Source organism: Schistocerca gregaria, chromosome X (assembly GCF_023897955.1).
Source record: "Schistocerca gregaria isolate iqSchGreg1 chromosome X, iqSchGreg1.2, whole genome shotgun sequence".
Lineage (NCBI taxonomy): Eukaryota > Metazoa > Arthropoda > Insecta > Orthoptera > Acrididae > Schistocerca > Schistocerca gregaria.
Window position 1 is genome coordinate 805,421,855 of NC_064931.1, and position 27,380 is coordinate 805,449,234.

Sequence of the window (27,380 nt, forward strand, 5' to 3'; positions counted from 1 at the left end):
GAGCATGCACAATGTCGGCACTAGTACAGTGTATATCCACCTTTCGCAGCAATGCAGGCTGCTATTCTCCCATGGAGACGATCGTAGAGATGCTGGATGTAGTCCTGTGGAACGGCTTGCCATGCCATTTCCACCTGGCGCCTCAGTTGGACCAGAGTTCGTGCTGGACGTGCAGACCGCGTGAGACGACGCTTCATCCAGTCCCAAACATGCTCAATGGGGGACAGATCCGGAGATCTTGCTGGCCAGGGTAGTTGACTTACACCTTCTAGAGCACGTTGGGTGGCACGGGATACATGCGGACGTGCATTGTCCTGTTGGAACAGCAAGTTCCCTTGCCGGTCTAGGAATGGTAGAACGATGGGTTCGATGACGGTTTGGATGTACCGTGCACTATTCAGTGTACCCTCGACGATCACCAGAGGTGTATGGCCAGTGTAGGAGATCGCTCCCCACACCATGATGCTGGGTGTTGGCCCTGTGCGCCTCGGTCGTATGCAGTCCTGATTGTGGCGCTCACCTGCACGGCGCCAAACACGCATACGACCATCATTGGCACCAAGGCAGAAGCGACTCTTATCGCTGAAGACGACACGTCTCCATTCGTCCCTCCATTCACGCCTGTCGCGACACCACTGGAGGCGGGCTGCACGATGATGGGGCGTGAGCGGAAGACGGCCTAACGGTTTGCGGGACCGTAGCCCAGCTTCATGGAGACGGTTGCGAATGGTCCTCGCCGATACCCCAGGAGCAACAGTGTCCCTAATTTGCTGGGAAGTGGCGGTGCGGTCCCCTACGGCACTGCGTAGGATCCTACGGTCTTGGCGTGCATCCGTGCGTCGCTGCGGTCCGGTCCCAGGTCGACGGGCACGTGCACCTTCCGCCGACCACTGGCGACAACATCGATGTACTGTGGAGACCTCACGCCCCAAGTGTTGAGCAATTCGGCGGTACGTCCACCCGGCCTCCAGCATGCCCACTATGCGCCCTCGCTCAAAATCCGTCAACTGCACATACGGTTCACGTCCACGCTGTCGCGGCATGTTACCAGTGTTAAAGACTGCAATGGAGCTCCGTATGCCACGGCAAACTGGCTGACACTGACGGCGGCGGTGCACAAATGCTGCGCAGCTAGCGCCATTCGACGGGCAACACCGCGGTTCCTGGTGTGTCCGCTGTGCCGTGCGTGTGATCATTGCTTGTACAGCCCTCTCGCAGTGTCCGGAGCAAGTATGGTGGGTCTGACACACCGGTGTCAATGTGTTCTTTTTTCCATTTCCAGGAGTGTATGTTACTTCGCCACTTACATTCATTAAAAAGAATCAGAAGGTCCACCTTAGGAAAGGGGGCCTTCTACATCACACATTTCTCAACAGATATGATCATTGTGTTAGATACTTCATTTACAAGGAAGGATTTTAAGCAAAATTTATCATTAAGTTCAAAATTACCTTTTGATTCAGTAATTATTGCACTGACTGATCCTAAAACGATTTTTACATTTTGGCTGATTGTCGCCAAGACAAGAGACATATGCATGAATGTGTGGCATCCATTCTTCTACAACTGTCCGAAAGAACAGACTCTACACATTCATATATTCCCAGTATGGCACCCATTTTCACTCGTCGTCTCTGATTCTGCAGGAACTCCCATTGCAGCATTTACAGTTCATTCCCTTTTCTTCATTTTCTCCCTCCACCTCCTTCAATTTACATAACTTGTATCACAGCTGCAGATTCCGTGTAGTGTCTGTTCTTTCGGACATATCGAAAAGAGCAGTTATCATGCACTCACCTAACTGATTCTCCTCAATGGGCAATGAATCCACAACCTTCATTGCGAATGCACAGTATCATCCGACTTCCAGTGGAAATTGAATTTAGCAAGCAAGGAGTACAAGGACGGGAACTGCGGGTACCTGGTGCTAGGTGGGAGTGAGCGTTGGTCAAGGAGCATGCTGAAATATTCTGTGAGTTTGTGCAAAACACTTTGTCCAGGTGGCGCAGTGGTTAACAGTACAGCCTAGTAAGCAGGAGATCCCAGGTTTGAATTCCAGTCCAACACACAGTTTCACTGAGTGAGATTTTCACTCTACAGCGCAGTGTGCGCTGATATGACACTTCCTGGCAGATTAAAACTGTGTGCCGGACTGAGACTCGAAGGCAAAGGTCCTGAGTTCGAGTCTCGGTCCGGCACACAGTTTTAATCTGACAGGAAGTTTCATATCAGCGCACACTCCGCTGCAGAGAGCAAATCTCATTCTGGAAACATCCCCCAGGCTGTGGCTAACCCATTTTTCCGCAATATCCTTTCTTTGAGGAGTGCTAGTCCTGCAAGTTTCGCAGGAGAGCTTCTGTAAAGTTCGGCAGGTAGGAGACGAAGTACTGGCAGGAGTACTGTGAGGACGGGGCGTGAGTCGTGCTTGGGTAGCTCAGATGGTAGAGCACTTGCCCGCGAAAGCCGAAGATCCCGAGTTCGAGTCTCGGTCCGGCAAACAGTTTTAATCTGCCAGGAAGTTTCACGTTTTCATTTATCGCCGCTGACTCTGCATAAAGTTCTGAAGCAGCTGATAGCAATAGTTCCTTTCCCTTCCTTTCTGCCCCACCCCCTCCCTCCAACTTCACCAACAACAAAACAGTATTCCTGTTCCTACCATTACCTACTGGTGGTAGAGTCTTGGTTAAAAGCATAGTCTTTCTATATAACACAGACTGTTTATGCATAGTGAAAAAAGTATGATATGTTATTTTAAATGGGAATGTGAATATACCAAAAAGTAGGTACAAACTATTTGTATAATTAAATGTGTACTGGCGATACATCACCACAACTGTTTACAGGCAAAATCTATCCGAAATTGCATTAAATTAATATGTCTATTAATGAACAGCTATATTTATTTTGTGGGATAAGTAACAGAGGTAAGCTAATAAAATAACGAACTTATTCTTCATAAATCCTTTCAGTGAGTAATAGTATCTGCGAATCTGTGTCTCAAATAACTTCCAACTTAGCGGCCCTAATTTCACCTGCAGCTTGAGTTAGTGTTTGGTTATCATATAGCTTTTCTACTAACTTGTGTTGCATGTAGTAACAAAATGATTTTGCTCGAACAATTCATATCCCTTATACAAAAAGATATTACTATCATAAATATAAGAGAGGATCATTAGTATTCGAGGGTTCAGGCGACAAGGTTCACTCTGATGTGTGGTGGGCTTTATATGAATAATTTTTTCGGTAACTTTAGTATTGAGTCTGTTAACTGAACTTCTCAAAAACGATAGCATATCTAATTATAGATGTAAAGTAACATCTAAGTTCTACTTTCTGTGATACTATGTCAATTAGTTTTACAATATTTGCGTTGAAAACTCATGCGGTTTACTTTCATTGCACGGTACTCGTTTTCTACATACAAATCCACGCTCTGTAAACCACTGTGATGTGCAAGGCACTTGTCGTTGTAATACATGTGAGAAAATCTTCCCGTTTCATTCACGTGGGCAGCATGGGAAGACGGTTTAAAGATTTTGTGGATGCTTCATTTGGTCCAATATTGTCTTTGCGGTTACTGTGTGAGTGATTATAATGGGACCATAGTATATTTCCAGGTTCCTCACTTAATGCTGTTTCCTACAATATTGTACTGTGTTAAGTAGGTTTGTGTGGGATAGTTAACAAATGTCTTAAAGCGTCTACAAATAAACGTTTCTCATTTCTGAGATTTTTCCCATGGCTCAGCCAGACTTGCGACAGTTCATACTGGCTCAACTGGCAAACAGCTGAGCATCTGCTCTGTTGTCCTGATCACTCCCATATGGTTATAACTTCTTGGATTCTTAAAAAATGCCTTGAAGGGTCGACGATTCCTGTCGGAGAAGGATGTTTAGCAGTCGTTTGTAGCCTTCTCCATACAACAGGACACAATGTCTTACCAAATGATATCTTCAACATGGTGTGTCAGTGGGATGATTGCCTCAGTGTTCACAGTGCTTGTGCCTGAGTGGCATACCGATTCTGAGCCTTCGAAATGAAACTTTTTGATCGACCCTTATATTACATAAAAGGGCACAAATTTTATTAGGAAACAAATAATGTCAAATACATTCAAATTTTCGGTAAGATTTTCATTAATTTGAAGAAGCAGCTTACATTTATTTTAGATTCGAACCACTCAAGTAAGCAATAAGCATAAACACTACCTCCTCATAGAATCCATAGTATTCCATTGGCACCATAATGAGATATTAAGGAGTAACCTGTTCCTGAGTACTCACGATAACTAGACTGGTCTTAGTAGACTTATTCAAAATATCAACATCTTCCAGTCATTATTCTCTTTTAGCAGTGACCTGGTGAATGAGTCAAAGTACTGAAACAGGCTTCAGTGTTCACATCCTGAAATATACACTTATTACTATCACTTAAATTAACAACTACTCCTATTGCTTATCACACTTGGCATCGCGTATCATAACGTTATCCTGTTTTTTCAACCATATCTATGATGACGACATGAGAGATAATGATGAACTGGCTGTAGAGTACAGTGTACTTTTTTTTGGACTTGAGTCAGAGTTGCAGTTGTAAACTTATGTGTAACTAGTTATCTGTACTTCCTTCTTTCAGGCAGGTGAGGCTGGATCACGCAACTGGCATTCATAAACAAGTAATGTGAAATAACGCTATTTAATCCAACATAAAGTTTAAACAGCAGGACAGTAAGTGCATTACTGTGGAAATGATATCAGGTGGTGAGTTCCAACCAGTGGCGGCTTTGCAAAATTTTCGATATAGTGATACGAAAGTCGTATTGCTCATGGATAGGTGAATTCGTCTATGTGACTCTTCAATGCAACTAGCAGCCACATTCAGCAGGAAGTACTCAGACTCTCTCTGTGACCTTAGGTAATCATATTATCTCCACAAGTGCCTTCCCACGAATGATCAAACCTTGTTAACGACAGAGAGTGCTGAATTCTGCAAGAGTAATTTTAATGTATGCCAGTTACATGATCCAGCATGTTCTAGGCATGCGACTAAGCTGTCAGCCACATGTGTACAGATTCTACTAGAAAATATGGATCAATCTGAAAGAGTTCAAATGGCTCTAAGCTCTATGGGACTTAACATCTGAGGTCATCAGTCCCCTCGCTTAGAACTACTTAAACCTAACTAACCTAAGGACATCACACACATCCATGCCCGAGGCAGGATTCGAGCCTGCGAGCGTAGCAGCAGTGCAGTTCCGGACTGAAGCGCCTAGGAACACTCGGCCACAGCAATCTGAAAGAGTTAGTGTACCAGACTCTGCGTACATTGGAAGAAATCATCGTGACCGAGTGGGTGAACCACGCTCATTACAAGGACTTCATAATAACTGACTGGTCATTCAATACTGCTGAAAACCAGAACAAGAAGAATCAGAAGGATGGACTACTCTTTAGCCATAATAGACAAGGAAAATTATTGGTTCGCCAAACTTCACTAACATGAATGTTACAGTATTTTGTATTTGCTAAAATATCCTGATGGGATTCTTTTCGAACATGGTTAGGTGTTTCCAGAAACATTATTATAGGCCAAATACCAACTATTACAGGAGATATTGTCCAGCATTGACGATGTAACATCCATGACATTTAGTGAAACCAGTGATATCTCACCAGACACATGGTTGACAATTTATGGAAGTTTTGGTCTGGTTGTGAGTCGTACTTGGATAGCCAAATGGTAAGGCGAATACTCGCGATAAGCCGGAAATCCGGGTTCGAATCCTGATCCGCCACAAATACTCATTGTCGTCGTTTCATTTTACACCTGATGATATTCGCAGCTATAATCAAATTTAATATATTTCATAACTGCTGTAGTGGGCACAGGAACTTAAAATGCATTCCGAATAACACTGACACTGCACTACCGTAATTTTCATTTTCGTCATTCCATTACCCAACTGATGGTTGCCCATATTTGCAACTGCAAATACATTTGATCTTCATAACAGGTGAAGTCGCTGCAGAGCTTGTTCCCTTGGATGTGTATGCACGTCCGAAGGAATACTGCATGGTAATTCGGAACAACAAAGGCGCTGCAATATCGTATTAATCTGACGACACCTGGCAAAAGACTTTCAAGTAAACTGTCTTTCCTGTACGCAAACATACATAATGGATGTAAGAGCCCAGGTTGTCGACACATGGTTGATGACATATTGAAGCTGGGTCTGGCCATGAGTCATGCTCGGATAGCCATATGATAGGGTGCCCTCAGTGCACGCTCAGTAGCGGTATTATCGTGCGAATTCCAGCCTTCGTCGCAAATGAGCAGCTGTCGGCATGGGTGCATGACCAAGGCACCTGCTGCGGAGACCCATACGCAGAAATGGTTGTTTAGGATACATTATTGGTAGCCTCCTTGTTCATCTGAGTGGTCAGTTGCTCCAAAGTTACACATCTATTCGCACGTAGACCTCTCCGAAGTCATCGTTCACCCCTGTCATCAACGACCTATGGCGCACCGAACTTGCCTCAGTGCCGTTTGCGGATTGCACCATTTTGCCATTCATGGGATATTTTAACCACAGTGGCATGCAAACAGTTTACAAAGTCAGCTGTTTCGCAAATGCATTCAACCTTGGCTCTAAGACCAATTGTCATCGCCTTTTGGACGTCAAATAAATCGTTCCGTTCCCACATTGCGACAACGACTGCAGTATTTTCCGCGTCCTCTCAAAACGCTTTATATACCTCCCACTATTAGTGCTGCCATCTACTGTGTGTGAGTGATTATTGAAGTAGGGAGTCGAACATGGGTGGTCGCCAGATTAATGTGATTGGACTGTGTAGCTACCCAGGAACAGGAAAACTGGAAACGGACAAACACACTTATTACTACAGTGCACTGGAAGATTGAAGTTTCCGAAAGGGTTTAAGTTTTATGGCCATCAAAAGATCAGCAGCGTCAGCATTTGATTTCCAACTAAACGATGACAGAACAGCTGTTATAAGACAAAAAAGATAGCTTCTCAAACACAACAATATTCTCACTGCATGGTCCAACCGGGGCAACTGTAACGAAGGATGAAATGAAAGACAATTCAACAAGACTGATCTCCACTTTTACAATTCGTAACACTGTCGCTTACTTGCCAGGGCTCCTATACATTCAAACTGAGAGAAAGATGACCAGCTGGTATGTATATCTGGCAGCCATTGTGATATCTGAATACTAAATTACCGCTTCTGAACTGCATTTCCTACCCACATTATTTTCCATGTTAACTATACAGATATTAAGAAAGTAATTTAACACAGAAAATAAATAATCATGTATTTACGTTGTCACTCTACGTTTTTCCTTTTTCCATCCCGCTTGTCTACTTAGAAGCGTATTTGTCGTCTTATGGAGTGTTTACATGTGTCTTTGGTCTCAGAGTAAGTTTCTCTGAGTACAAGTGTTGTTTAGCCAACTTTTGTGTGAATCGAAAGGGAACGTTTCTGTATCAGAGACACACCGGAGGGCGATGATCCGTCGCTTTTCTTGAAGTTGGCAAAGATAGAACGTTCATAATATCTATGCGCCGGCTTGCGGTCTGCATCAGTGACTCTGGGTAAGTATCGGGCAGCCTCACTGCCCGGGGGATCGTTGGAGAGGTAATTCTAGTTCCAGCCCTTAGTGTTGTCGTTTTGTGTGTATGTAAGTTCAGCTTAATTGAGTCTCTAATTCATTTCTTAGCATGTTTCAGATATTAGCTCGCGGTACTTTGCATATGCATAGGATGAGAGTAATTTCGCGAGTTTTGACTTTATAGCCGTGTTTGCTTGTGCTCTATAACTTTGCGATAGAGCGGAATGAAGCCACCTACATCAATGAGTGTGATTAGTCCGAATAAATCGTGTAACTGATTATGAGCTGTGCATGTGGTTTTAACTTTCGGTAGTCATATTAAGAAAAGGCCACTGTGTATGTCGAGACTTGAGTGAGATTTTTTTGTCCATCGGTTGAATGGCAGCTACCACGTGTTTGTTCGTGAGATTGTACCTTTAGTATTCTGTAGACATCTAAGAGCCGGTTTTCCTTTCTTAAATAAATACCTTTGGTCTACAGTTAGATTTTGCGATCTTTCCTTTTCGTGATTTTCATATTTAATCGATGTTTCTTTGTAGTGGAAAGCTACACGGCAGCTGTTGATATACGATAGCTTCCACCTTAGGAAAAATTTTTCACAGGACATAGTTCGTACTCTTTGTTTCTTAATTGAAATTCCGCGTAAATTTTACTGTAAATTTCGGAGTAGTTTTGTCTCAAAATACGTGGCCGTCAAGGCCAGTCTCTCTCTAACCCAATTTAGATCTTGTTTCCTTGTTGAAGAATTGCGTAACTTCTTTCTCTAGTCCGAATGTGTGTATGTGTGTTAATAACACAGTTCTTCTTGTGCATCCTGTTAAATATCTGAATCAAAAGAAAAAATGTACAGTACAACGCATTTCTGTTATTTACTTACACACCTACTATTTATCAAATTCCTATTGAGCCTCTTCTAGCCCAGCTAAGATCATATGTGTATGAATATTTTTACATTTTAACAGCATTTTCCCAAAATTGATTCTCCTCCAGAATTAATCAAGAAATTATCTATGTATACCAATATTTCATGATTTTTCCTCAAGTGCAGTCTATTCACTACTCATTTTGAAACAAATTGTAGTTAAGTAGTAGGTTCATTCAGACGACGACGCAGGTTAAATTCACACAACAGTATACCAAATTAAAGGCACGTAATGATGCCCAACAAAGAAGCCTAGCAACTATTTATCCAACAGCTATGTTACACACAATGATCCTGCCTGGGTTGTGTAACAACAACACAGATAGCCTAATATATCATGTAAGCACATCAAATATTTATAACTGTAGAAAGGATGTGTTTAGGTGGTTTGACACTTGGAATTACTCTGAAAACAGCATTTATAACATCCGCTTGTCAATAGAAAGAAAGTGAGTTTAATGAAAGACCAATTGTCAGAGAAATTATCACTGAATTCATGGGACAGAGAATAAATGTATGCTCTGTAAACTGAGAAACAACACTTAATGCACAGAGTAAAAGGCGTGAAATGCTCATCCACAAAATAACTTAATATTGATGATTATCAGATATGTTTGTTAAACGATATTGAAAAATCGATTCTGCAGTACATAATTCAATCCAAGCAACATGTTGGATCTGCTATTACTCAACATAAACTTGCTTATTATTCACTAGATCATAAACGTTTGATACATTGGCTTGGTGTCCCTACTGTATAAAAAAAAAATATTATGATGATCATAATTAATCCAAAAAAGACCTGTAAAAATCTAAATAATATAAAGGTTTAAATAGCTGTACATTGTACATTGCAGCTTGAGGTGAATACCATGATTCCGGCAGCTGAGGCGTGCAGAGATAACTCCTGCACTACACTAAGGTCTCTCTGTATTGCTGCAACAAGTGAGGAGACGCGCAGATGCTCCCTAACATATGTGCCATTTATATGTCTACGTGTTACTGATGCAAGAGCATGAGAGATCCGAGTACTTATACATATTTGAAAAAAAATTATGATATGACATTAATGATGAGATCAATCTGGAAAGCTGTGCATGGACATGTGATATGAGATTTAAAAAGAAAAATATTTTGGTATAAATAATGAAACAGTGCACAGGTCAATATATTACAGTTTCAGTGATACTTGTCTCAATTTTGTTACACTTTTCGGGATAATTTTTACAAATTCAGAGAAAGTTATTACAATATCAGTAATGTTTGTTACATTGTTTGCTGAACATGATTCTCTACAGTGAACATTATTTCACATCGTTTTGCACTTACCATAATTCTCCACTGACTATAATTCCTCATTGGCCGTAATTCTCCACTGACCATCAATCTCCATTGACGATGAGAGATGAGTTGCCATTGACTCTAATTCTCCACTGCCTATCGTCCTTTCAGCTATCATTATTGAAATACAGAGGTGTATGTTTGTGAATGAGACTGAGAGAGAAAGAGGGAGACCAACAGAGAGATAGAAGAAATGATAACTTTGCATGAGAGACCACATGTGAGTTTAATGAGTACAGTATTAGACGTATAAGACACGGAGGTGTGTGTGTGTGTGTGTGTGTGTGTGTTTGTGTGTGTGTGTGTGTGTGTGTGTGTGTGTCTGTGTGTGTGTGTGTGTGTGTGTGTGAGTAGCTGACTGTGAATCCCATTTCACATTTACAATGCCTATCTTTGGTCTTGAAGTCACTTTAGTATTACTCTAGAGGTATGTATGTGTACACAATTTTACATAAATACTGCATAATTCTGACTTTGGCATCAACGTAATATTGCACCAGAGGTACATGTGTGTACATAAATAATCTATTTGCCACAAGTTGTGTGCATCATTTGAAAATTACGTCAGAGGCGTGCAAATCTCTTTCGGAAATATATAACTCAGCACCATTTTTTATGCCAGAGTTATGTATGTGTACGCAAATAATTTAGTTTGAAGCTTTTTTGCATCACAGATGCGTGCCTTTCACGGCAATAACGAATATCTTTGACTTTCAAATGGAGCTTGCGTTATCTGGCACCATCTTAGGCATATTTTAACACTATGCTCTGACTAGCTGGAAAGAGGAGGGGGAGAGTTTTTAATACTTCACTCCAGATGGCTTGTCAAGGAGGGCTGGGAGTGGAGGGAGGAGAGGGATGGTGGGTGTAAAGCACAACTGGGCTGGATGTATTTGAATGTAACTGTTGTTGACTTTCAAAGAAATAATGTAACATGACACCTTCTTTTGATACTTTGCTGTGATTGATTGGAGAGGAGAGGCTGAGGCTGGGGGGTATAAAGTTCAGGTGAGATATTTCCATCATCGTGAATTTATTTGATTAGCTATTTCAGTTTTAATACTTGGTTATGAGTGTTGTGGAAGATGAGAGGGAAGGGGCTCTTAAATTTCCCACTAGCATAACTGTGCTATTCCCACCATATTCGACTTTTGAGTGGCTTTTTAATTTTTCATACTATGCTGTCATTAGATGGAGATAGAGTAGAAGGGGAAGCGGAGGGTCAATGGGTGTGACTTCTCATCGATAAGGATGATAAAGTCACTGATATGCTTAGACAATCATGAAGCACACGTAGACGACTCGAAAATTCTTCCAGAACATCCATACCATACTTAATGATACCTATACGATTCCATACAGATCACAGGAAAAAGCTCCTCTCCTTATAGCAGCAGAATTATGTAAAGTTTTTTATGTTCACATATTATCACCTTTTTTGAGAAAGCAGTTCTCCTAAATAGAACTCAACATGCATTGCACAGCTATCTTGTGATATTCAGATCGCTTTCTTCATCCATGCGATGCAGAGCACTGTTGACATTGAAGCCACAGTTGACGATGTGTTCCTTGACTTACAGAAGGCATTCATTACTGTTCTGCCCTGTTTTTTACTGAACAAAATACAAGAGTGACTAATACCTGAACAGATTTGTGAAGATGGATGTCAACTGCTCGTATATAGAATTGAATACGTCGTTTTCAATTGGACTAAATCAACAGATGTAAAAATAATCTCAGGAGCACTCGAGTTAAATGTATTCATGAAACTGCTCGTGGACGATGTTGCTGTATGTAGGATAGCTGAAATGTAAAAAACAGTTGCAAAATGCACGAAGACCTGCAGAGGATTTACATTTGGTGCAGACACTTGCAGGCGATGCTCACCACCTATTAATGATATATTACTAGAAACAGCTAGAGCTGCGAACTACATAGGTCTAGTTCTCCACAGCAACCTTAAGATATAAAAAGAAAAAGCAGATGCCAGAAACGAAAAAAATCATAACGAAATAATTCATAAATGAAAGAAAAGTCTTAAAAAACAGTCGTGAATGGATCTGCGTGTGTAAGTACTGTGATAATGATTGGAAGTTGGGACGTTGAGCTATACCCTTCAGCAACTTGTTGATGTGGCTCCCTACTGCCCAATAATTCCTCTATTTAGCAGCTGACTTCTTTCTCTAATAAGATTATATTTATGCCATCCAGAATCTTTCATTAATACATTGAAAACACCAGAATAATATTTATTAATGCTTTACCATCTATCACGAGACATACAATCAATAAACATTTAAGTACAGCGGTTTGCTAAAATAATATGCACCAATGGTAAGGCGACAAAAATCAAACGCAGTATATTATGCTCATATCAAAGCGAGGACTTATATTGCCCTACTTTCTTAAAGGGTAATAACTTTACCCCCAAAAGATTCGCACTAAAAATGTAGATATGGTCTTATCACTTTCAGGATGTCAACTGCTTAACTAAAATTTCAGTTCAATAAATGAACAATAAAAGTGATTACAATTGCAGATCAGCAAAAAACTGTATCGTTATTTTTGTTCCAAAGTGGAAATTGAAGCATAGTTAAATTAAAAAGCAAGAAAAGAGGTCATCAATGGGAAAGAGCGTATATCTAAGAGAACACTCACTTCCTTTAACTTACTACAATTAGTTTAAGTTGCAGAAATAAGCGGAATTAGATAATCACTGAACAGATAACAAAGGAAAGTTAGTCAGGAAATAATGATAAGTATTTAAAACAAAGTACACAAGGATTGCAAGATATATACCGAAAATAAGAGGTTTCTTTCACACTGGTACTCAAATTTCCATGTTTGTTGAGAATGCTCACGAGAAACCTACAGCAATCTTCCTTGATAGCAATAGTTTTCGACAGTATAATGACCTATATTAACAAAAAGTAGTAGAGCCGCTCATTACGTTCATATTAAACACACAATAAGTCATGTATCAAAATATATCATTTATACAATTTTTAATGTTGTCACTTTAAGGATTATACATCAGCTTCGCTGTTGTGACCATAAATATTTTGAAATTCGTTACATATATCCTGAACCTGACTACTGTAATAGAACCCAACCAGAAATCGCAAGACTGTGAAACCTGACATCTAACATGCAAAATTTATCCTTTCTTATCAGTGGAAGATTGAATAGCAGCTATATTACGGCAAGAAATTTTAAAGAGGCAACAGCAGATTGCAACAGTAATTCAAATATATCATTTAGTAGTTAGAATTAACTCTGCACTCATAGTTACCCTCTGCCAGGTTATAAATTGTGAATTGGAGAGTAATCATGTAGGTGTGGACATATATTATTTACAAACAAAAACATAGAACACAAGTAATTATTCCGAATCTGTTTATACAAGATTTTATAGAATAATATAGCACTCAAATAAAGTATGGTAAAGGTTTATAATATATAAATACAATGACTCACTTGTGAAAATCATTTGTTGCTGATTCAATTTCATTGTACTTCAGATCACTGAAAGAACCATTCATCCATACTTCGTACTTCAGTCGCCATTTGTGAATAAGGAAAACAAGTTGAGCAAATGGTTGTACGATATTCTGTAACATGAAAGCCCATAATAGCAGACGTATTTTATAGGTTAAAACTATAGAGCTAGTTAACGTTTTTTTCAGTATGCAAGGCAAATGAATTATCTTTTGTTAAAATCAGTTCGTCTGTCTTGAAATATGAAAGCATGGATGCCATACCTATTTTGCAATATTAGACAGAATAAAGCGCACAGCAACTCTCATTCTGTACCAGTTAGTTAATTCCACACTTGAAATGTGGTACTAGTAAACATAAAAAAGATCACTTTTATATAGTACCAAACAGTTAGTAATAATAATACTCCTGTGTTGTAAGAACCCAAAACTTAAGCCAATGCAGGTTTCAAACTCAGATCTGCTTTCCATTACCAGTCAGCTTAACTAGTTATGCCACTTGAGCACAGTTCCAAGTACAGCTCATACTTCCAATGGGACTCTTACAACTTTTAAACATTACTTCTCTTATTATGAACATATGTCAAGACACATGAAGCTGTAGGGTGGGATTCGGTAGTTACATGAACAGTTACAGTCCAAACCTATCTTTGGTCTCCTAGACACACAGTGTCACCCAAGATAATATGGGACACTGTCCATGTTCCCAATACAAGAAGCTATAGGACACATGTAAACTGATGAAAACATCCTAGTGTTTTTTTTTGTTTTTTTTTTTTGTTTTTTTTTTTTTTTTTAGACGCCCAGGTGAAATATAACGAACGGTGAAGTCTAAAGAGTTGTTATCGTTGTGGGTACCATCATTATTAAACCATACTCGTACAATTGAACTGTATGTACACACTGCAGTTCCCCTAGCTTTCAGGCGTGTTGCAATCCCGACATAGGATGGCCACGATGGCTAATGTCACATGGCCAGCTTAGTTAATTATTCAGACTGTTGCCCTCTACCTACTGAAAAGGTTACTGCCTCTTTTCTAGAATACTATTTTAGTCCGACTCTTACACAATACCGCTTCGACGAGATTGCATCTACGGTACAGCCATCTGAAGCAGAAAACTATCTTTCTTCTGGTCAATGGCATACAAGGAATAACACAAGTGGCAAACCAGGTAGAAAATATTTAAATACAAGATATTGTCCCATTATCTATTTCCCATTGATCGTTGCTCACTGTCGAGTCTTTAGAAATGTCTGACCTTCATCAACTAATTGAGATCGGCCATTTGCCAACAGACAGGCACCACATCGAGATGCAAAATACTGCATGATATGTTTATGGAGACAGAGAGGACAACAGGCAAAAAGGACAATGCTATCTGAAATTTCCTGGCAGATTAAAACTGTGTCGGGCCGAGAGTCGAACTCGGGACCTTTGCGTTTCGCAGGCAAGTGCTCTACCATCTAAGATACCCAAGCACGACTCACGACTTGCCCTCAAACCTTCAATTTTGCCAGTACCTCGTTTCCTACCTTCCAAACTTCACAGAATTTCTTCTGCGAACCTTGCAGAACTAGCACTCCTGGAAGAAAGGATACTGAGGAGACATGGCTTAGCCACAGCCTGGGGGATGTTTCCAGAATGAGATATTCGCTCTGCAGCGGAGTGTGCGCTGGTATGAAACTTCCAGGCAGATTAAAACTATGTAACGGACCGAGACTCGAAGTCGGGACCTTTGCCACTGGCAGGCAATTTCTCTACCATCTGAGCTACCCAAGCACAGACTCACGACCCGTCCTCACAGCTCCAATTCTGCCAGTACCTCGTGTCCTACCTTCCAAACTTCACAGAATTTCTTCTGCGAACCTTGCAGAACTAGCACTCCTGGAAGAAAGGATACTGAGGAGACATGGCTTAGCCACAGCCTGGGGGATGTTTCCAGAATGAGATATTCGCTCTGCAGCGGAGTGTGCGCTGGTATGAAACTTCCAGGCAGATTAAAACTATGTAACGGACCGAGACTCGAAGTCGGGACCTTTGCCACTGGCAGGCAATTTCTCTACCATCTGAGCTACCCAAGCACGACTCACGACCCGTCCTCACAGCTCCAATTCTGCCAGTACATCGTGTCCTACCTTCCAAACTTCACAGAAGCTCTTCTGCGAACCTTGCAGAACTAGCACTCCTAGAGGAAAGGATATTGCGAAAATATGGCTTAGCCACAGAGAGGCAATGCTATCTGTCGCACATTTGGGGGGGGGGGGGGGGGGGCAACTCCAACTTTTCACCGGAGGCGAAACATCTCTTCATTCAACTGCATGATGAACACCTGGGAAGTATTCATACGTCCTACTGCATCTGTGACATTCTCACGCTAACAAAATAAATTCCAGGAGAAATGCGCCGCAGATCCTTTCAGAAATTTTTCTATGCCTTCTCTTCATTCAACTTGGTTAGGGTACCAGTCTTTAGAACAATACTCAATAACAGGTCAAACGACGATTTTTGTATGCGACCATTTTCATACGGGAATGACACGGCCTCACGATCCTTTCAGTAGATCTAAGTGTAGTATTTGCCACCTTTACGACTAGGAAACGAGTGACTGCTTGTACATCTACATCAATACTTCGCAAGCCATCTGACGGTGTGCGGTGGAGCATACTTCTGGTTCAACTAACTGATGCACCCTTTCTTTATTCCGTGCCCGAAAGGTGAGTGGGAAGAGTGATTGTCGGTAAGAATCTGTATTAGCTTCTCTTTAAATTTCAATAGTAAACCTGTCCGTGATGCACAACACCTCTCTTGTGGTATCTGCCACAGGACTTTGTTGACCATCTTTGTAACGCTCTCGCGCCGTCTGAATGATCCTGTGACGAAACTCGCCTCTCTTCGTTGTATCTCTCTATCTCATCTATCAGTCCTATCTGGTAATGGTCCCATATTGATGGACAATACCCAAGAATCGGCCATATAAGCGCCTTGCAAGCTACTTCTTTAGTGGATGAATGACATTTCTTTAAGATTTTTCCCATGAATCTCAGTCTGGCATCTTATTTTCCGACTATTTGTATTATGTGACCATTCCACTGATCCTCCTAGGTCACAATGGATTCGCATCCGGGAGGACGACGGTTCAAACGCGCTTCGGGACATTCTTATTTGGTTTTCCATCATTTCCCTAAATCGCTTAAGGCAAATTCAGGAACGGTTCACTTGAAAGGCACGGCAGACTTCCTTCTTCATCTTTCCCTATTCTTGGCTTGTGTTAACTCTCTTGTTACTTCGTTGTCAACGAGGCGTTAAAGACTATTCTTCTCTTCCTCCTGTGCCGAGGTATTTTATAGTGTTTACTTTTTCCAGAAATACACTAGTGCATCTTTTTCTATGTATGCGCAATATGTTACCTTTATTTACGTTCAGGGTCAGCTGCCAGTCCCTATACTAGGCGGTTCAGTCCGTAACCTTGCTGCTGCTACGGTCGTAGGTTAGAATCCTGCCTGGGGTATGGATGTGTGTGATGTCCTTAAGCTGTTAACTTTAAGTAGTTCTAAGTTTAGGGGACTGATGACCTCAGATGTTAAGTCCCATAGTGCTTAGAGCCATTTGAACCATTTTGTAGGTACTTCTGTAAATAGTTGCCGTCTTCTGGTGTTGCTACCTCCATATAAACATCGGCATTGTCTGCGAACAGCCTTAAAGAGCTTCCGACGCATTCTACTAGATCATTTACAATCATTGTAAACAGTAACAGTCATACCATAAATCCTTTGGTTACGTACGTAATTACCTTCACATCTGTCGGTTTTGGTCCGTTAAGAGCGCCGTGTTGAGTTCTATTTGCAAGGAAGTCTTGAACCCAGCGTCAGATCTGGGACGGTACTCGGTAAGCTCGTATGATTTCAACTAAACGGAAGTGCGGGAGAGTATTAAATGCCTTTCTGATGTCGAGGAACACGGCATCAAACTGAGTGACAATGTCTACAACACAGCGGGTCTCATAGAATGAGAGAGCTATGTTCCGCATGGTCTGTGTTTTCAGAAACCATATTGATTTTTATAACAGAGATTTTTGTTCTCCAAAAACATTATAATACATGAGCATTAAACATGTTCAATAATTCTACATTACACTGACGTGAGTGATATAAGACTACAATTATATGTATCTGTACTACGTCTCTCCTTGAAAATGGTAATTATCTGCGCTTTTTTCCAGTCGACCTGCGATAAACTGTTGCTAGAAAGGGAGCAAATTCTTTCGCATACTCTCTGTAGAATCTCACAGGTATCTCATCTGGTCCTGATACGTTTTCCCTACAAAGTGAGTGCAGTTGTTTTTCTGTGCTGCTGTTAATTGCATCAACGTCTGACACTTCAATGTTCGTACATGGAAAGACTTTCCGTGCTGAAACAGTTTCTGGAGACCGCATTTAGTATTTCGGCCCTCTCACTGTCATTTTCCCTTTCGGGCCACTGAGTGACTGTGAACCACTTACAGATTTCACGTAAGTCCCAAAAATCTTAGCGTTTTTAGTCAGATCAGTTCAGAAAATTTTACTTTTAGTGTCACTGAACGCTTCTGTAATTGCACTCATTACGCTGATTTTCGCTTCTTTCAGCTTTTGTTTGTCAACAAGGTTTTGACTTCACTTGAATCTGTAATGAATCTCTCATTATTTACGTTTCACTTTTATAACAAGGCTATAAAGCCACTGTGGGTCTTCCCCATCCTTAAAGGCCTCACTCGATACATACTTGTCTAAGACATATGGAATGATGATTTGGATTTTTTTCCATTTATGCTCCATATCTTCGTCCCAAGCACTGACTATTTGATGTTGCCTACTCAGATACTCTGCTATTTGTACCCTGTCACCTTTACTAAGCCAAATATTTTCCTACCTTTCATAACCTTCCTTGTGGGTTCTTGTGAAGTATTATGGTATCGTGCATGAACGAAAAATATGAAGCATACACAAAATACTGCTTGCCACATGTATTTGCTTATATTAACAACAAACAGTACGTTCATTTAAAAACAAACAATAGTAGATGGCAAAGCCGTTTCTGACGCAATTTTGATATCAAATTGACATCAAATTAATTATGGAAAATACCTAATTCATCAATTAATTACTACCCACTCCGGATGATGTCATGGGATTTCCCGAACCGTCACGTCAGCCCCTTTCCCCCTATTCCTTCCCACCCCCTCTTCCACTCCCACCAGCCCTGTTGGCGAGAATTTGGAATTTTGGAGGGAAATTCAAAAATTGGTGGAAATTTAAAAAGTGGCTGAAATTTCTTTGCCAAAAGCTGTGCTGAAGACACACCCCCATCCTCCAACCCACCACCAGAGAATTGGTGGAAAATTCAAAATGGTGGGTACCCTTTCCGAGACTCAAACCCCAGTCCCTCTGGACGGAAAGCCCAATTGCATCCCCCCTGCATATAGAAATGATCAATCTGTGTCCAGATGCTGGAGAGGAAGGTTAGAATAGTTTCCTTTTTTATTTTTGGTAGGAACTGAAACATAGATCGGTCGTATTTACGAAATTAATCATAAAGATCGGTCCTAATTACACATCTACATGCATTGAACTACACAAGGAGCGCTAAAAATCGGAATACAACTAAAAAATTGATGATGTCCTACAACTAATGTTATCCTACTGGGAAAAAATTCATAGTGCCACTCGAAACTAGTCATAGACGCACTCAAAATAAATAGTACCTCTAGATCCCTTTACCTACAGGTCGAAATAAATCTCTCTGTCCCACTTGTAAATTGGCGGGAAAAAGGCTGGAGCGGAAAGTATTATCTTTATTTTTGGCGGGAAATGTGTTCAACTGAAGAGATATTCATGTTGGACAGAGAGGAGTTTAATAAGTGTATTGCGTGCAACCGTACTAGCATGCAGCGAAGGACTGTGTTCATAACCTCCTATATGAGAAATCGAAGGGGATGATAACGGACGCTCCCAGGGGAAATACTTTTCAGAAACAATGGTAATATTAGTATGTCGTGTGACTAGGGCCTCCGGCCGGGTAGACCGTTCGCCAGGTGCAATTCTTTCGATTTGACGCCACTTCGGCGGCTTGCGCGACGATGGGGATGAAATGATGGAGATTAGGACAACACCACACCCAGTCCCTGAGCGGAGAAAATCTCCGACCCAGCCGGGAATCGAACCCGGGCCCTTAGGATTGGCATTCTGTCGCGCTGACCACTCAGCTACCCGGGGGGGGGGGGGGGGGCGTGTTGAAGTGGGATGGACTGAAGATGCATTTCACAACTCATAGAGCGTATTTCCTGTGCTGGAGCAGTTCGTGATTCTAAAATGGCCAGTCAATCCACAGTGCAGGAGACGACTTCGTTCCCCCTCTCCCATCCTGTTTTACCAACCGCATGTGTGCCTTACTGTTTGACGTCGGAGTTCGCTGCACACGCTTCCTGCTGCATTACTGTATGCCATACTCGACAAACACCCTGCAGCCACAGCGTTCGAAAATTTAAGTAAATGGCTCTCTCTTTATTTCTTGACAACTTCTTCATATTCCACTTCCCCTGAGTGGTTGTCTTGGAACAGCTGCGGAGTATATTGTAAACTGATACATTACACATCGAAATTGTCATGAAAAAGAAAAAAAGAGAACCATCACTCGTAAACAATGAGTCATAATGCAACACACATACTGGAAACTGACAAAAATCATTTTAGAAATAAAAGTACCGCAAAAACCGACCCCAGAAGATACTACCAGGGGAGAGGGACGGCAGCTGCACATGTGTTCATCTCAACGTGCAGCCACGGACTAAACAGTTTAGAACGAGTCTTTCCTCCCCTCCTACCACCCCTCATCCCTCCCTCTCCTCACTACAGGCAGGTTACAGGCTTGTTCTATCCAGTCGCTGATGGTACACAAAGAGATGGCTGTGATACAGTGTTCCCAGTCAGCAGAAACAGCCACTGCCGCCACCAGCCCCTGACGCCCGCTGCCATAACTATGAGCAGAGTCTTCGGTCAGCTGCAGTCAGAGGCAGCATCCGTGGCTGAGCACGTGGCTTGGGAGGCCCATGCTATTGATACCAACAGAAGCTACTCATCCACAATGGGCCGCGACTGTAGAGCGCCGCAGACAATGACTATCCTGAAGAAAGACGACTGCGTATTGTTTTTCTAAAAGTGTAGCTGAGGCTGCCGATGAAAGACACACGTCGTCAGCACTCACTTTCACAAGCACACGCCATTCTGAGAGAGAAAACATTTCAGTTTAACAATTGTATTTAATGTCAACGCACCTCGTACAACCGAACATGTATTATAAAAACACAATCACGATGATAATAAAACAGTCCTGTTTCCACGGAAAAAAGGTGCAATCCAGCTTGTTTTAGTTTCGTGAGCAAAATCGGTGTAGTTTGAGAGCGTTCATCGTGCACGAGGGCATTACATTCATTTCAGATGATTGATTTATCAATATTGAACGGCATTTACAAAGTCATTTTTACCTTAGACTGCAGGATACAATACACATCTCTTTCTCCCCGCCTCCCATTATTTTGTGACATCCAATGGCTTGAGAAAAAAAAAAAACTACAGTACTGCCTCCGATTACAGATGAGAAAACTGCAGAGGTCAGAGCTCTATAGTGACACACATGACAGATGTATTAACATCTCCTATACATGTCCAACCTACGTAAAATCGGAAAAAAAGTCCACAATTTTGCTGTGAAAAATTCTTATCACTACAGAATGACCTCGTTAGTTTGAAACTTTAATCGGAGTAAATAGAAAGTGAGAATTTAAACTCCAAAACAAAAAAACAAAAAAAAACCATGGAATCTAACTAAACATATATGTAAATTGACTTCTTCTAGTTTGATGGACAAAATTGCATAGTTTGAGAGCGTCCCTAGCGTTCAAATCAGTGTCCGTAAATTTATTGTCGTGGACGTGCTTATTACATAAAACTCAGACACATGAAATAACTTTACAGAATACAGCCTTTTACACTATCTATTCACTTGTCATAAAAAGTACAATCATTTTATCCAGAATGAGATTTTCACTCTGCAGCGGACTGTTTTGTACACTATGGCAGGTCCCGTTTTGCCATTGCAATGATACACTGCAACAAAAGCTGACGTTTTAATTTAATAGAAAGGGCGTATGATTAGTGAAACTGAACAGTTCAAATTTCTAGGTGTTCAGATAGATAATAAGCTGTCGTGGAAAGCCCACGTTTAGGATCTTGTTCAAAGACTTAATACTGCCATTTTTACTATTCGAGCGGTATCAGAAGTGGGTGATCATTCGACACGCAAATTAGTCTGCTTATTTTCATGGTCTTATGGAGTATGGTATTATATTTTGGGGTAACTCTTCCATTCTAAAAGGATATTTTTGGCTCAGAAACGGGCGGTTCGGGCAATAAGTGGTGTAAGTTCACAAATCTCTTGTTGACCCCTGTTCACGAGTCTGGGTTGGGTCAAATGGCTCTGAGCACTATGGGACTCAACTGCTGTGGTCGTTAGTCCCCTAGAACTTAGAACTACTTAAACCTAACTAACCTAAGGACATCACACACATCCATGCCCGAGGCAGGATTCGAACCTGCGACCGTAGCAGTCGCACGGTTCCGGACTGCGCGCCTAGAACCGCGAGACCACCGCGGCCGGCACGAGTCTGGGTATTTTGACATTCGCCTCTCAATATATATATTCCTTACTGTCAATTCTTGTTAACAATATTAGCTTATTCCCAAGAATAAACCGAGTGAGGTAGAGCAGTGGTTAGCACACTGGACACGCATTCGGGAGGACGACGGTTCAAACCCGTCTTCGACCATCCTGATTTAGGTTTTCCGTGATCTCCGTAAATCGTTTCAGGCAATTGCCGGGATGGTTCCTTTCAAAAGGCACAGATGATTTCCTTCCCAATCCTTCCCCAATCCGAGCTTGTGCTCCATCTCTAATGACCTCGTTGTCAACGGGACGCTAAGTACTAATTTTATCCTCCAAGTATAAGCAGCTTTCACTCGGTTAATACTCGGCAGAAATCAAACCTGCATTTGGATCGGACCTCCTTAACTCTTGTGCAAAAAGGTGTGCAGTATACTGCTGCATCCATTTTCAATAATCTACCACTCGAATTTAAAAATCTTAGCAGTAATCCGCGCGCTTTCAAATCGATACTGAAGAGATTCCTCATGAGTCACTCCCTGTATTCCGTCGAGGAGCTCCTTGAAAAATTAAGCTGATTCTCATTGTATTGTTGACTGCGTGTACTTAAACCTATAGACTAACTTTTTTCGGGTTCATGAACATATATTTTTATCTCTTATTACTTTTATGTCGTAATTTCATGTACTGACACGTTCCATGGCCTTGAAGATTTGCCCCTCAATTTGATTCTACGGAACGCTCTTAACACTCTGATGCAGAAACATCGTAAAACTGCTGAAACTAATCGCGCTGCCAGCTGCGGTGCTTATTACAGCACATTGTCCCATATCTGTGGTGTCTTTTCCCATCCCATCCGTCCACTCCTACACTGTAGATTATCATATAATGTTTGACTGACACAACTTATTTGAGATGGTGAGTTTTCGTGGAACACTGGATATCTACTACTTGTCACTGTGGAACATGGCATTACATGTAGCGGTCATCATCTTCAGACAGCTGTTTGGAGATGTTTTTCAATGCTGCAGATCCATCCTGTTTCCAAATGTTGCAATTCCCGCCACAGTTTTCTTTTTACCAATAAGATCACAGTACCTCTCTTATTATTTCTACTGTCCTGCGCGTGTTGTGAGCAGTACCTTCTAGAGATGGTTAATATAGGAACAGTGATCATAGACATGTCTGGAATAGGAGGAGGCTGCGCTCTTCGCCTCTTCAAGGCGGAACACAAGAATCATCTATTGTGCGTGACAGCCTGCTGGATTCGGTCTTCTATCCTGGGCAGGTGACAAAACTTTATATACACAAGTAGGTCCAAGAAAGCGAGTTATTCAGCAAATATGGTGGATGTCAGCATGCTGATGGCATTTGTTTTTGATACGAGGGTTGGATCTTAAATAGTGGAAACTATTTAGTCAGAACCGATCCAAAAGAGTTACGTGTTTGCAACTGTTACTGTCCTTCAAAGCTGTCACCAGCGTTGTGGAAGGCGTAGTATACCGTCAGCAGATCCTGTTCTGTTGATGCTGCGAATGGAGCGGTATACTGTGACTACGAAGGCTTTCCCGGCGTAATAATTGATAATATTCTTCTCGGGTATGCAGCCGGATCATGACGTCTTCATGACACAATATTTCCGCGGTCCAATGATGGAAAGCTTCCGTTTCTGGATGTTCTGGTGTACAGAAAGGATGATGGGGCACTGGGACACAGCGTTTATCGAAAGCCTACGCACACGGACCGTTACTTACATGCTTCTAGCTGTCATCCATCGTTCCAGCGTACGGGGGTCCTGCGGACGTTGGCGAGAAGAGCTTATGCCATTTCAGATGGAGAAAGCTTGACACAAGAATTGGACCATCTTAAGATTGTGTTCAAGCAGAATGGCTTTAAAGATAAACAGATCCGTCGTGCTTTCCAGTTTGGACCTTCGCCTGAACCACCAGAAGATACTTGCAAATCGGTAGCTTTTCTGCCTTTTGCTGGGAGCATTTCCTCGAAGATAGGAAGGATTCTGAAAAGATATCACATCAAAAGTATTTTTCGTCCACCAGCCAAGATTAGAGCGCTCCTTGGCTCTGTTAAGGATGACTTGGGTTTGAGGAAGCCCGGTGTTAACAAGATCCCTTGCCACTGTGGAAAGACTTATATTGGTCAGACAATCCGGACCATTCAGGAGCGATGTGTTGAGCATCAGCGGCACACAAGACTGCTTCAACCTGAGAAGTCTGCAGTGGCGGAACACAGTCTCACCGAGGGACACAGAATACTATATGACGAGACACAAATGGTTGCCCCTGCATCTCGCTATTGGGACTGTATTTTAAAAGAATCCATAGAGATTCGGTTATCTGACAATCTTATTAATAGAGACAAGGGTTTTCTTTTAAGTAAGACTTGGGACCCAGTGTTATCTGACATTAAAAAACAACGGTCTGTGGTTCTATCGTCGGAATAAAAATTTTTTATTTATTTTTATTTTTTAATTTTTGACAGCGATATCTCGATTTCGCCTCTTTCCATCACTGGCGGCGGGGTATGTCTACTGCGCTAGAGGGCGGTTACGGCACATTCTCGCGCACGCGTTGTGGGTCTTCTGCGGCCTAAATAGGGGCCGCCGCTTGCGCTGGGAAGTCAGTTCCGGCGAGATCGTGCACCAGCACTCTCACCTGAAGATGGCGGCCAGTTGGACCGCGGAAATATTGAGTCATGAAGACGTCATGATCCGGCTGCATACCCGAGAAGAATATTATCGAGCGGTATACTGCCTGTCGAATCTCTGGAACAGTTCTGTAGCGAATGCCACGAAGTGGTTCCTTGGTCTTTGGAATCAAATCAAAGTCACAAGGACTTACGTCCGGGGAGTACGGTGGATGGTACAGTATTTCCCAGGCCCATCGACCGAACAGAGCAGCCACAGCTTGCGCTGTATGCGCTGCGCATTGTCGTACAAAATGATGGGTGGGTTGCACTCTTTCGCAAAGCTGGTCCCAGGTGATGCTTCAAAAACAAACAGTAACACTGAGCATTGATGGTCTGCCGTGGAGGAACGTAATGCGTTAGGATAACACCATCACGGTCGTACATGAGAATCATCATAACTTTAGACCGCTCCATTCGCACCATCAACCAAACAGGCTGTGCTAACGGTGTACTACGCCTTCCACATCGCTGGCAACGGGTTCTACACAACGCTGGTGACTACTTTGAAGGACAGTAACAGGTGCAAACCTGTAACTCTTTTATATCGGTTGTGAATAAGTAGTTGCCACTATTTAAGTTCCAATCCTCGTGTATCTGAAGGCTGATGCAGTAAAATATTACAGGGTGATGTTAGGAGGTTCTTTTATAAGGAGTGGTATGGCAGGTTAAAGTTTGGATGCAGATGTTCGTATTTTTTGTACCTACTCTAGATGTTACAAAATAACAATGAGGAATGCCCTTGAATGTAATAAATGACTGTATAGATGCTGATCTGCATCGGTATTTCATGTGTGTGAAGTGAATGTAATATGATCGTGTATGACAGTTTGTCATTTGGACACAAGTAATGCTCTCAAACTATAGCGATTTTGCTCATAAAACTAATAGAAACAACTGTGTCTATTCTCATAGAATCATGTTTTGTTTATGATTATCATCACGATTGTGTGTTTACAAAAAGGTATACATCATAGTCTGCAATTATAAAGAAGCCACCACTCCAGTGACAGGCTGTTCTACGATGACAAAATTGCTTACGAAACTTCAGCGCAAGAATCTGCTGCTATTGCGAATGATACTCGGCTGGCTGGAATCTTCTTCTTCTTGTATGGGTAGCAAAAACTTTACACATCTTGGTAGAGGCGAGTTATGGAGCAAACATTAAGATGTCAGCAACACATATGGTATTTGTTTTCGATGCATCGGTGAACTCTTATAGAGTTCTCTACTACGTGACATTAGGAGGTTCTGTTAGAAGGCATTCTGCACTGACTGGTAGTTTTCATAGCAAAATAGTGGAAGTTTTTTCGATTTTACACAGGGTGGGCATGTACTGGAAATGTGAGATGAGTTAATACATCCGTCACATGTATTGCTATAGAGCTCCGACCTCTGCAGTTTGCTGGTCTGTAATTGGCGGCAGTGTTCTAGTTTTTTCACATTTCTGGACGCGCTAAAATAATGGTTGGAGAGGATGAGAGAGAGAGAGAGAGAGAGAGAGAGAGAGAGAGAGAGAGCTGTGAACTGTATCCTGCAATGGAATGTAATAATGACTGTATGGATGCCGCTCTATATTGATAATTCAGTGGTCTGACATGAGTGTAAAGTCCTTGTACATGATGGATGCTTTCAAGCTATACGGATTTTGCTCATAAAACAAATAAATGAAAATGTACTGAGCCTATTTTCATTGAAACGGTACTGTTTTATTATTGTCGCGATTGTATCTATGTAATAGCTGCTCGCTTATATAAGGTGCGTTGATGTTAAATGCGTTTGTTACACTGAAATGTTTTCTCTCTCAGAATGACGAGTGCTTGCGAGGGCGAGTGCTGAAGGTGTGTGTCTCTCCTAGACAGCCTCAGTTATTTATCTCGCTTTGTCCTGTGGTCCACTGGAGTCACATGTAGAGTCATATGTGCAGATTTTGTGTATATCAACAATGTGGGCCTCCCAAGCCATGAGCTCGGTAGGGGATGCTGCCTCAGGCTGGTAGCAGCAGCGGCCGTTTCACAACAAGCAGACATTACAAAAAGCGTTCTCGAGACTTCTCCGGAATTTCGTTGTTGTTCCAGGGGACTAGTCCTTCCGAGAATTTCGTTTAACATCGTGCAGGAAGCGTCCTGTTCTTGAGTCTTTGTCTATCTGTGACTGATTTCTGCAGACTGGAAACACTATACCACTGGCATCTCTTTATGTACCAGATAGAACAGGCCTGTCTCACTACCTACAGTTAGAAGAGGGACGGACGAGGGGTGATAGGAGAGGAAAGACTGGTTCTAAGCTGGTTAGTCCAGGACCTACCAGCTAGGGAAAACCCATAATTTAATCTTGTGGTAGGGGTAATTTATTGATAAATTAATTAATTTGCATTATTCATTTGATATCAATTTGGTGTCAAAATGCCCCAGAAACGTCTTTGCCCTACTACTAACAACACTCCAAGATATAAAAAGGAAATGGTAATACTGTTAAATATAAGGGCAGATGTGGACTCTGACCACAATCTATTGCCCATGACCTGTAGATTAAAACTGAAGAAACTGCAAAAAGGTGGGAATTTAAGAAGATGGGAACTGGATAAAC

At 41.8% G+C, this 27,380-nt stretch overlaps 1 protein-coding gene across 1 annotated transcript in view; it reads right to left on the reverse strand.

Annotated features, from left to right (window-relative positions):
• Positions 1–27,380, reverse strand: part of LOC126298331 (dynein axonemal heavy chain 7-like) — a 1,150,327-nt gene that overhangs the window by 1,008,639 nt on the left and 114,308 nt on the right. The window contains exon 5 of the mRNA XM_049989626.1: positions 13,376–13,509. Within this exon, the coding sequence (XP_049845583.1) occupies positions 13,376–13,509 (134 nt within the window). The remainder of the gene's footprint in view (positions 1–13,375; positions 13,510–27,380) is intronic.